General features: G+C 35.6%; 1 protein-coding gene across 1 annotated transcript in view; it reads right to left on the bottom strand.

Moving 5' to 3' along the window:
• STAM2 (signal transducing adaptor molecule (SH3 domain and ITAM motif) 2) overlaps positions 1–17,476 on the bottom strand; it is a 47,476-nt gene that overhangs the window by 20,212 nt on the left and 9,788 nt on the right. Inside the window, exons 2-7 of the mRNA XM_012659243.1 lie at positions 10,805–10,889; positions 9,355–9,430; positions 9,152–9,250; positions 8,080–8,226; positions 6,451–6,520; positions 5,673–5,859 (exon numbers count right to left, since the gene is read on the bottom strand). Coding sequence (XP_012514697.1) covers positions 5,673–5,859; positions 6,451–6,520; positions 8,080–8,226; positions 9,152–9,250; positions 9,355–9,430; positions 10,805–10,889 — 664 coding nt within the window. The remainder of the gene's footprint in view (positions 1–5,672; positions 5,860–6,450; positions 6,521–8,079; positions 8,227–9,151; positions 9,251–9,354; positions 9,431–10,804; positions 10,890–17,476) is intronic.

Raw genomic sequence — 17,476 nt, 5'->3', positions numbered from 1 at the left:
CTTTCCAAAAATTTGACTTATTGAACAGGCATTCTTAAGGATGAGTCTTAAGGATGAATTAACTTCTATAATTCTGAAACATTTCATCTAATGAGTACCCCAAAGATATGAAAGAGGTATATTTCATTCAAATTCTTAAAGCCTTGGAAAATAACTCATGCACTGACGGTTTTAAGTATCACATCTGCTAATGCCTATGTAGGGATAGGAGAAATTCTCTTACATATTTTTTTAAACTGAACTTTCCATTTTAGGAAGGAAAGCTGAACTTTGAACAATTTTTATATAAAACCAGAGAACCCAAACCTGTGAAACGGATCCATGGATTTTATTTGATCCTATCAACACTTGTGTGTGTAGCCTTTCATAGTGGTCCTACTAATGTAGAATAATTTCCCTCCCAAACACTACCGCAAACTCCTCAATGAAGCATAAAAGTAGGCAAAACAACCAAATCAACAACTCCTTCCCAGCCCTAATCCAGTTCTGTGTTCTCTCCACGATGAGCTGCTTCTATGGAATGTTATAGCACAAAATACCGTTCAATTTTCAATTCCTAAATTAAGATAATTACCACTATAATTTTACACAATCCATTTGCTAATTATGGAAAATTTTAAATGTGGCATTTATATTTAGAGCTCTTTATATTAAAAAAGAATAAATTACAACTGAGTGAAAAACAAAAAATTATATAAGTGTAAGGGACATAAACTTAACCTTCAACAAATTGCTTATTCAGCTAACATTTATAAAAACTTGCCACAGAGAAAATAATACCTTCAGGCTAAGCACTGAAGTTACAAAGATAATTAAGACACTGTTTCTGCCTTCAAGAAATTTAGAATCTAGTGCAAAGCTGGGTACAGTAGTGTACATCTGTAGTCTCAACTACTCAGGAGGCTTAGACAGAAGGATTCCTTGAGCCCAGGAGTTCAAGGCTGCAGCGTGCTATGATTGCACCAGTGAAAAGCCACTGCACTGCAGCCTGGGCAACAGAGCGAGACCTCCATGTCTTAAAAAAAATTTAGCAGTGTTTTACAACCTCCCCTACCAACTAAGAACCTTCCTTTATATCTTCTGGAATTTGTTTTCTCCTTACCCTTCCTCCCACCCAGGGAAGTGCTCACTCTCTTCAGAATCAACTGATCTAGAAGGAGAGACATATGTAAAGAAGTATAGTCGGCCCTTCGTGTCTGTGGGTTCCACATCTGCAGACTCGACCAACCCCAAATCAAAAAAGATTTGGGAAAAATAAAAAATAGCGATACAATGATAAACATACAAAATTTTAAAAATACAGTATAACACCTATTTACATTCAGTTTACATTGTATTAGGTATTGTAAGTAATCTAGAGATGATTCAAAGTATACCCAGTAGGATATGTGTAGGTTATATGCAAATACTACACCATTTTACATCAGGGACAACCATCCGTGGATTTTGGTATCTTTGGGGGTCCTGGAACCAATCTCTCACAGACACTGAGGGACAACTGGACTTACAATATAGTAGGAGAAACTCTGTTGTGTATGTTCAGGGAGCTATAGCAGCACAGATAAAGGAACTCCTAACTCTACCGGGATCTAAAAGCCGGGAAGAGTTTAAAAGCTTCTCAGACAATATAAAATCTGACAGGGGTTTTGAAGGTTAAGCAGGCACTCACCAGGAGGAAATGGAAATTAAAGCTGTAGAAATAAAAATGACATTTTACCCTGCAGCCATCAGCAAGAAAATAAAGCACAAAGAAATAAAAAAACTTTGTCTACTGAGATGAAAAACCAGGTTATCCTATCTAGTTTTAGGTCTCAAAATAAATGAAAACTTGAGCCTTTTCTTTAAGGTACTGACTCAACAGATACTCCTCACCTGCTGGCTTTTGCTATGGCAATAGCTGAAGGTAAGTGATGTCTTTTATGGATATAATAATCGTTGAGAAAACTTGCTATTTCTACCATGAACATACAAACTGTGAACTCAGAAAACCTGGTAATCTTGTAGGAGCCTTTTCCTTAAAATACCTGTTTTATTTTTTAATATGAGGAGCCAACCCTTCTAAAGCCTGGACTCCCTTGCAAACCTTCCTTGCAAGCAAAGTTCCTTTTCTTTTCTAAATGCTTTTGCCTCCTTCAACAGGGTTTTCCAGGCAGAGAGAACCAAATGTACAACGCTGCAGAGGTCTAATCAGAACATGGCATTTTTGGAACTGCAAGAATTCCACTTGATTATTTGAAATGGTATGTAGAGAACAAACAAGCAGTGGTTAAGATAAAGCTAATAATGTACAAAGTGAAAGGCTTTTATTTGGTATATTCTGTTAATAAGAAATGTGTGCCTTTTCTATCAGCTCAGTGTTTCTTAAACTGAGATCCAAGAACAATGTATTTGCAAGGGACTTAATGTTTTGTATGTGAAAATTTTAAATTCACTTTTTCAATTCCACAACAATATAAACACAATGAATAGAGTCATTTTCTGGATCATCTGAATGACTTTCTTTAAACCTAAGATTGCCATCTAACTTTAGCACCCAAGTTTGCAGCAGTTGTGTTTAAAATCTTGCCAGTGATTACCAATCACCCAGATTGACAATATTTTACCCATAATGTGCTGAGAAGCACATCTATAGCAACTCTAAGATTGGAGTGTCCTATTATAAAAATGACAGCAATTGACCTACATATTCCATCATGTTCACAATGAATTCTCTTAGTAGTTACAAAGAAAAAAATTCTTTTTTGCAGTGATAAGTCTTAACTCATTCTATATGATTCTAAGTTATTTAATGAATTTTTGCTTTAAAGGGACATCAGTGAAAAAACATGGTACAGCACAATAATGTAACCCTTTATTTGCTGTAGGCCAATAGCCTATAATAGGTATATACACGCCACATGAATGCCAGTAACAACACAGGATACTGTATGAAAGACTCACAGCAGTTACACCAGAGAAAGTCAAGGGAGAATTGAGTTATGATATAGCACAGGGTAGTATAGATCTGGTAAAGTACCAGTGTTATTAATTAGTACTATATTTACCTTCTAAGTAGCAATTTATTTTAGAAAATTTTGTTATGTAAAAATAATGCTCTATGGCCTGGTGCAGTGGCTCATGCCTATAATCCTAGCACTTTGAGAGGGCAAGGCGGGAGGATTGCTTGAGGTCAGGAGTTCAAGATCAGCCTGAGCAATGTAGTGAGACCCCGTCTCTACAAAAAAATAGAAAAATTAGCCAGGTGCAGTGGCACACACCTGTGGTCCCAGCTACTTAAGAAGCTAAAGCTGAGGTGAGAGGATCACTTGAGCCCAGAAGTTTGAGGCTACAGTGAGCTACAATGATGTCACTGCACTCTAACCTAAGCAGCAGAGCTAGACTCTGTTTCAAAAAAAAAAAAACAAAAAACAAACAAAAGAAAAAAAAAACCTCTAAATTTGAATACTAGAGCAATACTCATTTTGTTATTTTATTTTACAAATATCTTTAATTTTAGACTTGTATAAGAGTATTAAAAGTGTAAACCTAAGTTCTTTTTTAACTACTCTAACTAAAAGACACCCACAACCTGATGTTTCAGACTGTCAGTGTTCAGAGCCCACACTACCTCTCCACCTTACGGACAGTCCCCCCTTACAATGGTTGGACTTAAAATGGTGCAAAAACAATACACATTCAGTAGAAACCATACTTCAGACACCCATAAACCATTCTGTTTTTTACTTTCACTACAGTATTCAATAAATTACATGAGATAGTCAACACTTTATTATAAAATAGGCTTTTTTGTTAGATGATTTTGCCCAACTGTAGGTTAAGGTAAGTAAGTGTTCTGAGCATGTTTCAGGTAGGCTAGCCTAAGCTATGATGTTCTGCAGGTTAGGTATATGAAATGCATTTTCGACTTAAGATATCTTCAGCTTAAAATGGGTTTATCAGAACATAACCCCATCTTAAGTTGAGAAGCATCTGTAATTCTATTTACTCTCCTTCAAGGATCATGTGTTCCACTCCAAATAATTATTTCCAAAAAAGAAAATTCAAGAAAAAAAAAGTATTTTTCTAAGTAAATATAGTGCTATCTTGATTGCCTAAAAAACCATCCTTCTCCTAGCCTCAATTTCTTGCAAAATTTTTTCTCTTATCAAAATTAATCAAAGTTCACCTTAAATGGAGCCCCAGGATAGCCTTCTTTCCCAGATGCTTGCACCAAGTGTGAATCTGCACTCTTCCGGCCTCCAACAGTACTCTTACGTCGCTCACCACATTCTGCCTTCCATACAATCGTCTGTATAGTAATTCCCTTACTTTATGCTAGGTTTTATGAAGACAGAACTGTAATCTCATTCATTTATCATAAATGGAAATCTATCACATAACATTTTCTCAATAAATATTTACCACAGCAAAGTAAGATCATTGTGGCCGGGCATGGTGGCTCACGCCTGTAATCCTAGCACTCTGGGAGGCCGAGGAGGGCGGATTGTTTGAGCTCAGGAGTTCAAAACCAGCCTGAGCAAGAGCGAGACCCCGTCTCTACTAAAATAGAAAGAAATTAATCAGACAACTAAAAAATTAGCCGGGCATGGTGGCGCATGCCTGTAGTCCCAGCTACTCTGGAGGCTGAGGCAGGAGGATCGCTTGAGCCCAGGAGTTTAGGTTGCTGTGAGCTAGGCTGACGCCACGGCACTCACTCTCGCCCGGGCAACAAAGCGAGACTCTATCTCAAAAAAAAAAAAAAAAAAAAAAGTAAGATCATTGTGTATCTACCCTTCATTTAAAAATATACCAGACTAGCAATGTCCTTACTAAGTTATTTATAATGGAGACCAAAAACAGTTGCAATCTCTCTTCATAGCAACAAGCTGTCACGTCTCACTCTTGCTAAATTTCATCGACTTCTTTTAAAAGTACAGAACAGAATTAGGCTCAATATAGATTGATCTTTTTTTAATACAACTTTTAAAAATAGAGAAACTGTGTAGAGAGTACAGTAATAGATTAAGACTGGGTTGGGAGGCTGAGGCAAGAGGATTGCCTGAGGCCAGGAGTTCAAGACCAGCCTGGGAAACATAGCAAGACCTGTCTCTAAAAAAATTTTTTTTTAAATTAGCTCAACATGGTGGTACACACCTGTAGGCCCAGGTATTTGGGTGGCTAGGGTGGGAGGATAGCTTGAGCCCAGAAGTTTGAATTTACAATGAGATATGATTGTGCCACTGTATTCCACCCTGGGTGACAGAGCAAGACCCTATCTTTAAAAAAGAATTGGGGAGAAGCCAAGCATGGCTTTGGTTGCTTTATTCAAGGTAATTTAGTGATTTCTTCCTAAAGTTTTACTGTCAGTAATTCTGGTATACACAAATACCAAGGTAAATGCATTCAGATGCCTGAATATTTATTTATGTGTTTCCCAATTGTGGTTATCAACAATATTATTTAATACATCTTTCATTCAAGATATAAAAGATACTTTACATCAATTTAACAAAAAATAAGAAACAACATCTAGTCTAACCTTTACTTTAAAAATAATAATTAAGGTACAAAAAGGTTCTAATTTAATTATGATTTAAATGCACTAACGGTCAAAAAACTGAATATTCTAGATTTTAAATTAAGGATATTGTACTTTGAAACTTCAGAATACTCCAGGAAGATTTAAAACATACCTGTCATCCAAAACAATAATAATTTCACCACGTTTGAAGGTGAGTTCATTGTCCTCAACGGCTTCGAAATCATATAAAGCTCTCACTTTCCGTGCAACCTTATTATTTAACTGAATTTCTGCAGATGGATATAAGGATTTTGTTTCTGTGTGCTGCTGTTTCTGTTCTTGTAATGATAATTCAATAGCTAGTTTCAGAAATTAAAATGCAAAAAAAAGACAGCTAGAATTAATTTTAATTTCTTTAAAAAAAGCTTAAATATTAGAAGACAACATAATATTTAATAAGAATAAATCAAGTGACTATTTTATTTGTCCAATTAACTGCTACACAGTTAATGGGGAGAGGCTGGGACAGGGAACCATGACATTTGTTAAAATAAAGTTTTTTGCTCATTCCTTATTATCACAGTCTGTCATATACAGCAGCTATTATTTTTATAGCAAACAGATTGTGACATTATAATATGGGTAGCTTTCCACATAGGACAAGACATGAACACATTTCTGTGCTTGACTCATAACTTTGGCATTCAAGAAAAGGTGAAACATAATGTCTCCAAAGGTAGGCATTAAATATATATTATTGAAAAGGATAATGAATTAAATTCATCTTACGGTAATATGTCATTTGCTTTCCTAACTTTTTGGACCCTACTAGTTTTTAGATTTGAGGTAGAACTGAAAATATACCCAGTTTTTAATCACTTTTATTTTAATAAAATGTTCTGGCAAGGATATTTTAAGCAACACTAAATTACATGTGCTTAATCATTTACCTTTAGCTATGTCTTCATCTTCTTTGTTTTTGTTCAGTGATGTACCATTCTTGGCAGCAGCTGAGACAGTCTGCAAATGTATGAGTAAAATGAACAAAACTATACTTTCAAACAAAACACAAGCTCTATAATTACTTGCAGATGCTAATTAAAAAAAAATACTGATATAACTGAGTTTCATTTAAAAGTGAAGTTCTTCACGATAATTTTAAGTAGTTGTTTTCAAATACTAAAACATCAGAATTTTCAAGAAAATATTATAAACTCACAAAGGGCTCGAACTGGCTTACATTTTGCATAAATCAAAGTATCTGACACAGAGCTTGGCTAGATAAAGTATTTAAGTACTTACAGAGTGAATAAATGACTCTGATCTCAACTGTCCGAGGTCAGTGGGAGGTACTCTACTGCTACGGGAGTTTAGCTACATGAAAAGTGCCAGCAAGAGATCATGATAATGACTGAAGAGAGGAGGAGGGAGGACAGTGACAAGAGATGCAGTTCTAGGAATATATGTGGAGTCCTTTACTCATGGTAATTGTATGGCAGTGGCTTTTCAGGCATAGCAGAGGACTAAGGAAGGTCATGCTTAAACTAAATGGCATGTAAAACTGTTGTCCTGGACTCTGATACATCAACCAGTTCTTTAACACAGATTTTTGAAGAAAATATGCAGAAAGGATGGAACAGGAAAATGCTTGCTTTTTCTTACTTATAAGACTTTTGTCTCAAAACTCTACCTTGTACCCTTAGGTCTGGTTGCTGTAAAGAATCTTTTTGTCTCTTTGATCTATAGTGTAAAATAAAAGAAACTATAGTATTCCCCTTAGTCTATTTCCCTAGCCCACATCCTAATATTAATTGGAGGGCAAAAGGCACTGAGAGCAAAACCCAAGAAATAGTATTTTTCTCCCACAGACCTAAAAAAACGGCCCACTCCATGAGTCATTATCCCTGCACCTCCACCCCTCTCCTACTAAAGCTATCCTATATCTCCCCAAATAAATTTACAGTCTTATAGTTCCACCCATCTTATATGTAAACCATTCACTCTAGGCATATGCAAAACAAGTCTTGACCTTTCTCAATTCCATGGATTTATTCATTTTATTCCTCTCCTGATATGACCTCTTCACTCCTCTCTACCTAATATAATAAATTCAAGTCTCAAAATTCTACCTCTTCACTTTCTTTGCCATCCTAATCTGTAGTTACCTCTCTCACCCCGGTACTAAGATAGACAGCATCTAGTCTTTGTACCCTCTTCCCATATTTGTCACTTACAATTTACTTATTTTTCGCATGTATATGGTTCCCCTTCAAGCTTATAACAAATTTCTTGAATATTTAGGGCTATCTCATACATCTATGCCTTTTGCATGACTCCAGACTTAAAGTAGGATTAAACACATTGTTTATGTCTGAGTCACTTCTCAAAGTTCTGATACGTAGAAGAAATACTTACAAAAATTGAATGTCTACTAAATGTAAGGCACTGCTACACTAGATAGACACTTGGGGAGTAGAGGTGGGAAATGATGATCAAGACATATTTTGCCTAGCTTTCACATAAGATACATACCTTTAAAATAGTATAGGGTCAACCACTGGTCTGAATGAAACTCTCACCTGAGAACCTACTGGAGGAAAAGTAATTCCTTCTTCTTTCATAGATTTAATAGTTGCAGATATTAGACTAAACTGAGGGTCCTTCTGAAATTCTTCTGACCACTCCACCATTAAAGCTTTCAGTTTTTCACATACTTTAGGGTGAGCCTTTTAAAGAAAAGGCAAAGCAAAAAAACCAAAAACCTATGATTAAAATAAGTACTTAAATTATTTAACTAACAGGGAGAATTAACACCAAAATTCTCTTTAATTACATGAACATCAACAAAAATACAGCAATTTCTAGCCTAGTTGAGTAACTGACAAGACACCTATTTATTACACGTTAAGATATAATTGCTTCATATAAAATGACCCTTCTTGAACATTAATTTCTAAGTCTTACTTCTTTTATATTCAAAGGTTATTTTCTGTTTTCTTAATATTCTCAATATTAGATTATATCAACTTAACTAAAATTCTGAGATTTTTGCCACAAATAGCATGAGAATAATGCTTCAGAGTTCCTGTCTCAAGGAAATCAGTAACAACTCATGATGAAGACCCCTCCACTCTGCTCTAAAATAAAGGCTCCCTTTGCTCACCATCTCTAATAGGAGTCAGTATAGAATGGTGGTTAGAGTTTGGAGTCTGGAGTCACAGAAACCTGGATCTGAATCTTGGCTATGCCACTTATTAGCTGCATGACCTTAGACAAGTTACTAACTTCTCTCTAATCCTCAATTTCTGCATTTATAAAATAAGAAGAGACTCTAACTTCCAAGAATCTAATGCTCCAAGGGTGATTAAGAGCATTAAATAAAACAGTGTATGTAAAATACTTAAAGCAGTGACTACTCACTAGCCCTCAATAAAGATTCGTTATTATCAATATAGTATATATGCTTTGGGGGAGAAAAACAGGTTTTGGTGCTACAAATAAAAAAATCAAATTACAGGAAGTTTATTTCACTTCAATTTATCTAAAAATGATCTAATGTATAATACAACTTTATTAATACTATATAGTTAAAATAACACACGATATATGTAGTTTTTAATGACTTCAATTTCTTCTCTTTTTAAAATTTACCTTATTTTTAATCACAGCACGTACTTCTGTTGCAAAATCACGGGAACATACTTCTAAATGAAATATCTTTCCACAGTTTGCCACACAAGCCCCAAGAAGCTATTAATTAAAATAAAAATTAATATACAAATGTTGAAATATTAACTTACTGAAATAAACACATATTTAAATTTGGGTCAAATAATAACATGACTTTTACTTACAGTTAATGCCTGCAGAGCGACATGAGGAACCTTATGATTTACCCTTTTCATTATGGCTTTGAGGCAATCTTTTGCTCTAAAAAAAAGGAGAGAGAGACAATTAAGTATTTATTGAGAATTTCAGTTCAAACATTAAAAATATAAGGTATTCTATTACCAAATAATCTTGTATGTAAAAATAAAATCCTGGAAACTTCACTGTTAAAGGAATCAATCTATAAAATGATTTTACACTATCTTTTGTTCACAGACTCATAGAACTTAAAAAAAAACCATGTTACAAACATTACATATTCCAAAATCAAGAGACAAATCACTTCACAAAGTCAGTCAACACTAGAGAACTGTACCATATAAATTATCTTTTAACTTCTTCAAGACAAATTAAGCTTTCAGACAGCAAATTCTTATCTTGAAAAAAACTAACAAGATATAGTCTTGAAAGTTTCAGGTATAAACATATGTGAATTTACTATGAAAAGCTGTAATATTAAAACAAATGCTTTCATCACTGTTCTAAATTTCTAAAGCATCATCAGTTCAGCTTAATTGCAGTATGCCCCCAAAAAGCATGCTTGAACTCTATTCCATTTGTTCTGTCAGAATAGGGTTAATCCCAGGATAAGGTTAATCCCATAAATCCAGCCTCCAGGTTCTTCTTATGTATTTCCCAAAAGTAAATACAGTTGACCCTTAAACAACATGGGGGTTAGGGGAGCCAACCCCCCGCACAGTCAAAAACTTGTGTGTAACTTTTGACTACCCCTAACCTTAACTACTAATAACCTACTGTTGACCAAAAGCCTTACTGACAATATAAACAGTCAATTAAGGCTGGGTATGATGGCTCACTCCTATAATCCTAGCACACTTCAGGAGGATCGCTTGAGGCCAGGAGTTCAAGACCAGCCTGAGCAACAGCTAGACTCTGTCTCTACAAAAAGTAAAAAAATCAGCTGGGTGTGGTGGTGCATGCCTGTAGTTCCAGCTACTCAGGAGGCTGAGGCAGCAGGACAGGTTGACCCCAGGAATTTGAGACTGCAGTGAGCTATGATGATGATGCCACCTATACTCTAGCCTGGGCAACAGAGCAAGACTCTGTCTCCAAAAAAAGAAAAGAAAAAAGAAACCAATTAACACATACTTTGTATGTTATATTGTTACATGCATTATATATTGTATTCTCACAATAAAGTAAGTTAGAGGGAAAAAATATTATTAAGAAAATCTTAAGGAGCAGGAGAGGAGTAAAAGGTGGGGGTTGGTCTTGCTGTCTCACGGACAGTTGAGGTGGAAGAAAATCTGCATGTAAATGGACCCACACATTTCAAACCCATGTTGTTCAATGGTCAACTGTAGTAAAATCCTACATTCCTTCCAAAGTTACTCAGGAAAAGAGACACAGGTATAAAGTTCCTAGATATTCAGTGACCATGACTGGGCATCTTACCCATTAGGAGTGCTTCCAACTTTGTCACATATGTCCATAATAAGACTCCAATCTTCCGTAGTGTTGTACTCATTTGTGGCTTTTTCTATAAGATATATCAGCGTATGTGAAAATTAGGACACGTCTTATTTAACATTAAAATACCAATAAAAACACAATAGTTAAGAAGCCCTACCTTTTCTCCTGCCAAAGATAAAAGAACTTATGGATGAACTTCAGAAGATAGGGTACTTTCTAATTTCAATTATAAATTGTATAATTAAATGAACTAAATATTCTGAGGTATATCAATAAAATATCTTCTAAACAAATAAAAATTACGAATGATTAGTAATCCCAGCAAATTCTAATTTCAAAGAAAGCTTTTAAAATATATTATCATATAAGGAAATATGCATTCAACTGTCCACTAAAGCTGCAGTCCCCAACCCGCGGGCTGCAGACCAGATAGCAGTCCCTGCGTGGCCTGTTAGGAACCTAGGAACCAGGCCATTACAAGTAGGTGTGCGGCAAGGCGCGAGATGAGCAAAGCTTCATCTGTATTTACAGCCACTCCCCATCACTGCCTGGCTCCCATCGCTGCCTGAGCTCCGCCTCCTGTTAGATCAGCAGTAGAATTGGATTCTGCATTATAGTGAGTTGATTATTTCATTACATATTACAATATAATAATAATAGAAATAAAGTGCACAATAAATCCTGACCCCCCCTGATCCCTTCCATGGAAAAATTGTCTTCCATGAAACCAATCCTTGGTGCCTAAAAAGTTGGGAGACCACTGCACTAAAGCATTGTTTTCAATAGCAAAAAAGGAAAACTGATTAGTAAATTCACACTGAACTTTTCATATAAATAGAACAATGTATGTTCTTTTGTGACTGGCTTTTGTTACTTAGCACAATGTTTTCAAGATTCATCAGTGTTATAGCATGTAACAGTACTTCATTTCTTTTTATTGCTGAATAACATTCCATTGTATAGACATACCACATTTTATTTATCCATTCACCAGTTTATGAACATTTGAGTTCTTTAAAGCTTTTTGGTTAATATAAATAATGCACTGTTGCTATGAACGTTCATGTACAAGTTTTTGTTGAGTATATTATATTTTCATTTCTCTTTTGGTATATACCTAGGAGTAGAATTGCTGGATTGTATAACTCTATTAATTTTTTTTAGGAGTTGACAGTTTCCAAAGCAGTTGTACTATCGTACGTTCCCACCAGCAATATATGAATGTTTCCCCTCAATTTTAAAACATCCCCAAAATACACTATATTCTTTAAGGATATGTACATAGGTAGTTAAAATATTAACATGCATAAGAAGGTAAACGTCAGTCCAGGCACAGTGACTCATACCTGTAATCCTAGCACTCTGGGAGGCCAAGGTGGGAGGATTGTTTGAGCTCAGGAGTTCAAGACCAGCCTGAGCAAGAGTGAGACCCCATCTCTACTAAAGATAGAAAAATTAGCCAGGCGTTGTGGTGTATACCTATAGTTCCAGCTACCTGGGAGGCTGAGGCAGGAGGATCGGTTGAGCCCAAGAGTTGGATGTTGCAGTGAGCTATAATAAAGCCACTGTACTCTAGCCCAGGGCAACACAGACAGACTTTGTCTCAAAAAAAAGAGAACCTCAGTCCCCCCACTTCATAAAAAAAAAAAAAAAAACAGCAAGAAAGAATGACAAACATCAAACTGGCGGTGTCAAAACAAAGTACACAAGGGTTTAATTGTATTTACAAAGGTTTGTTTAGTAAGTTGTACAATGTATATCCAGAAGTTCTTTATTATATTCTCAATATCTTTTCTGTGATCTGAAATATTTCATTATCAAAGCAAAAATTTTAAAATAAATTATTAAAAAGTATGATTATAATATGACTGAGTTATATAGCATTTTCACTTCATAAACTTTTGTAAAATTTCCACATGAAGGGATACATACAATTTTCTTCTGCTAGTTATACAGAGGCAGAGATATATTAATAAAAAGAACCACTTTAGAAGAATTTTATATCCTTTTCCCTTTTAATAAATATATCCTATAATTTCAAATACAGTAAACCTATAGCAAACACGTCACACACACACACACACACACACACACACACACACACACACACGAATGACAGGTGATATCTCCGTTATAAACAAGAAAGGTAAGATGGTACGAATCTAGAGTAGTTTCATTTTTTACAGCAAGGAATAATCAAAAGAAGCCAAAAAATTAACAGGCTTAGCAAACACCTATATTTTGTGAGTAAAGAGAAATATACCAGATACAGTTAACCTCAGTTAAATGCTGAAACTTCCTTTTAAAAAACCATTTAAAGTGCTTAATACTATTTATGGATGTAAAACAATTATTTTGATATGTATGATAAAATGACAAACCAGGGATTTTAGAAAAGTAATATACTTTTGCCTACCGTAAGTTCTAGACCCAAGCACCAAACTATGCAGGTAGAAACAGATCTACTCAGGTCCACCTTCTTCCCTGTACAAAGAAGAATATTTCTTCTACATGCAAAGTCAGACTAGACTGAAATTTTTAGAGGTTTAAAATGCTTAACTATTTCTTAATTATAATATATCTAATAAATTCACTGAATTTAAACGTACAGATTAGAAAAAAACCTCTTAATTCCATCAGTCCCTTTAAAAATTATGATACATATCTTTCCAGATGTTTTTCTATATATGTATATGCAAAAACAATAAAAATCTATGTAAAACTAAATAAAATAGAATCATAGATAGTATAAGGTGTACAAAGAGAGCACTCAAAAACTGACAACTCCATTCCTGGCTAAGTTATGAACAAGATGAAAAACAAAACAAAGAATAAAATAAAATATCACTGTTCTTACTAATAGAAGTCTTAGGTGTACTGGCCAAATGGGCTTGCTCATAGCACTAGACAGGGACATGCCTCTCCCTGCAGGAGCAAGCCTCTGCACAACTTATTCCACAGAGTAGTAAATGAAAAAAATCACTCAATGGTGGTGGAAAGACTAGTTACTCCTGCACAGAAGAAGGGCGTAAGGCCAGTTACTCTCAAACTTACTAATCAGATAAATCATTACATCAGGAAGTGAATAAAGGAGCAAGGGCAGGGTCAGGATGACACTAATGGAACTCCATTCTCAGGAAGGAAACCTTGGGGATAGAGAAAAAATACTCCCCACTAATACTGTGATCATACTATATGTATCATTTCCTGTGTTCCTACTTATCAAAAACAGCCCTCCATGTTCATAAATATACATCTATTCTACGCCAATATTTTTAATACCTGCACAATGTACCATTACCTACAGAGTGGCCACAAAGTCCCTAAATAAGGTAGTAATAAGTTATCAGCAAACTGGTCTTAAATCCACTAAGTACTCAGTCCTTCTTCTTCGTTATACTCACTGGTATCATTGATATTGATGCCGCACATAGACTAAACACAAAATAATTAAGAGGGCAAGACTTTGAGCATAGGCCTTCTGAAGATGTTTCTTAGCATAAATGCTCTAGCTTGTTTATCATCTGTCTCTGCCAACATCTCTCACAATCCCCCACTCCCATAAGCTCCACCATGGCAGAAATTTTTGTTTTTTTCACTAGTATTATTCTTAATGCATAAAATAGCATCTAGGGCACATTAGGTGCTCAATAAATATTTGTTCACTAAATGAATGAATGATGCTTGTTGCTCCTCGAAATCCTATTAATCTGGTACAATGTGTAACGTGGAAAACCACAGCAGAGCTTCTAGTACATGAACGAAAAGCGCTTTAACTATAATGTCCGATGTGGCCCCAGTGACAATGGTGCAAAGTTCTGGACCAGACAGAGCTTCACTGCTGAGCAGACAAACATCCAAGGGGCTGCACAAAATCAAACTTCAATAGCAACACCATGTGGCAACAAAAAGCAACAGCACTAGTGGGCTTATGAGGCTCCAGTTATTCTCAAAGATAGAATAACTCTATTTTTGTGAGTCTCAACTAGGAGACAGGGTAAGCGGGGAAGGCAGTGCTTCAAGAGGGAAGCAAAGGACTTCTTGTATATATGGGTGACTAACTTTATATGCTGAGTCTGAAGAGCAAATCATACATATTACAACTTCATACTGATCTTTCCTATTTGCTTAAGATGTGTTTTTTGCTTGTAACAGAATCTACATTCTTTCTTTGTATAGTATCATTTGGCACCCTGTTTGAACTATCTGAAGATCAAATATTCACCCATACTCTCTTTTATATGAATATTATTCCCCTTTTACATGTAAATCTTTTGTATATCTGGAATTTCATTTAGTATGTCTGGAACCTCACACATGGTGTGAGGTAAGAACAGAAAAATATTTTTATAAATTTTTTGTCAGTCCCAACATTTAAGAATCTATCTTTTCCTCACTGATCTGAGAAGCCAAAATCATCAATTACCAAATTTTGTGAGTACACATGTGTATAAGTACAAATACACACACATAATCAATTGAGGCTGATTTTTTAGACCATCTAAGTATCTACCTAGCCTGGCTAGAACTCAACTTTTCATGATTATATTTTCAATTTTGGCCATGTGATACAATTAAATATGAAGCCTATGTGATACCCTCAAAAGCCTTCCAACAATTTAAAAGATATTCAAATATTGTTTACTTGATTTAATTTTCATAGAAAACAAAAAAATTTCTGATTTGAATACGCTAACAAGCATAGTTTATTCCCTATAAATACAGGACTCACAATTACTCTTTTTTTAAAAAAAGGATAAAATCTGAAGATTTTATAATGGCCTGCCAAAAAGGACTTCATTTTTCAAGTGAACTAAATAACACTTAAATTACGTACTTAGGAGTATTTTAAACTCCCAGAAAATTTTAAATATTATAATTAAGAAACCATTCTTTTACGGCATGTCACTTTGCCCAGTGTTAGGGCCATATCTCACATTATCCTGTGTCAAATGCATAGAGAGAGAGAAAGTTAAAAGAGCCCTCCTGGGGCCTAACTGCTAAATTGGCAGGGTTTGGTGGGTGTAAGTCATAACATTCATCACCAGGCTTTGATTGCTGTATATAGAGAGCCTCAAATACACAGTGAAATAGTTCAGAAAGATTCTAACAATATCATAAAGAATCATTCCATCAATACCTACCTATAAGGAACAAAAAGGCTCCCTCCCCCTCTATGTAGTCTATTATGTTCAAAATACAGCTTTAAAAAGAATCCAAGTCTACCCATAAAACTTTTAATAAAATAGGCTCTATCAGCAATAAAAAATTTAACTATATAAAACAAGAATGCCTGCGAGAAATCTTCAAAGCATCTCCTACTATGTTTGGAAATAATATCTCATGACTAGTCTTCTGCTTCCAAGCATGATAGAGTATCTGTTACCAGACTTGCTATCCTACCAAAAACAACTATCAAGAGATGACACAACTGTTTTCAGGAAATGAGTAACAGACCAGGTCTGAGATTTTTGAGGGAAGGGCAATATGTAGTAAACCTTACAACAGTCCCAGCTTTCTGTCTGGAAACACTTCCCTGTCCCAGCAGGAGGACTAACCCAAGTAGAGCACCTGGGAGAGAGAGACCAGATTTCTAAGCATAAGGATTGACTGCAGGCCCTTGGTACGCAGACACGCATGTACACCCACACAGTGAGGTCTAGCAGAGATCACCTACTATGGGGCTAAAAGGTTGTGCAGCACTGGGAGTCGTCCTGCCTATTATGAATCGAATGTATGTTTGTGTTCTTCCCAAGATTCGTATGTTGAAGTCCTAATCCCCAATGTGGCTGTAGATTCCTTGGAGAAGGAACCTCTAAGAAGTAATTAAGGTTAAATGAGGTTATAAGGATGGAGCCCTGATCCAATAAAATTAGTGCCCTTTTAAGAAGATACACCAGAGAGCTAGCTTGCTCTCTTTCTCTGAGTGCACACATCAAGGAAAGGCCATATGAGGATGCAGAAAGAAGGGGGCTGTCCACAACCCAAGGGGAGAGCCCTCACCAGACACCAAACCTGCTGGCACCTTGATCTTGGACTTCTTGGCCCCAGAACTGGGAGAAAGTAAATTTCTGTTGTGTAAGCCACCAGGTCTATGGTATTTTGTTATGGCAGCCCCAGGAGGCTAATAAACCGCCCAACCAAAGCAAAAAGAACACTCATGCATTCAGTTGAAACCCCAAAAAGGCCACACCTTGAAATAAAAGAATTTAGTTCAGTATCAAAACAGGCCTGCCTCACAAAGAATAAAACCAAGCCTGACAAAACTTTAAGGATCCTCCAATACCATAACTACCTACCAAAACTCAACACCTTTTAGAGGAAGACAATGTAATCTAGTGTCTGTACAAAGAATAATCACAAAGTCCACCATAATATAAAAAACTGCTAGTGAGCAAAACAGTGTTCCACAATCAAGATAAGTCAATAAAAACAGATGTCAATATAACCCAAATGTTAGTATTAGCAAAAAAGAACTCTGAAGTAGTTATTACATATATTTCCAAGAACTTCAAGCAGAAGATGGTCATAACAAGTGAGCGGATGGTGAATGCTCAGTAGAGAAATCGTACCTGTAAAAATGGGATTTCTAAACTGAAAAGTACGATATCGCAACTAAAAAATTCATTGAATGAACTTAAAAGCACATTGGGC

Source organism: Propithecus coquereli, unplaced genomic scaffold (genome assembly GCF_000956105.1).
Source record: "Propithecus coquereli isolate 6110/MARCELLA unplaced genomic scaffold, Pcoq_1.0 Scaffold118, whole genome shotgun sequence".
NCBI classification, from domain to species: Eukaryota; Metazoa; Chordata; class Mammalia; order Primates; family Indriidae; genus Propithecus; species Propithecus coquereli.
The sequence above is the reverse complement of the archived record's forward strand: the minus strand, read 5'-3'. Positions and strand labels throughout refer to the sequence as shown.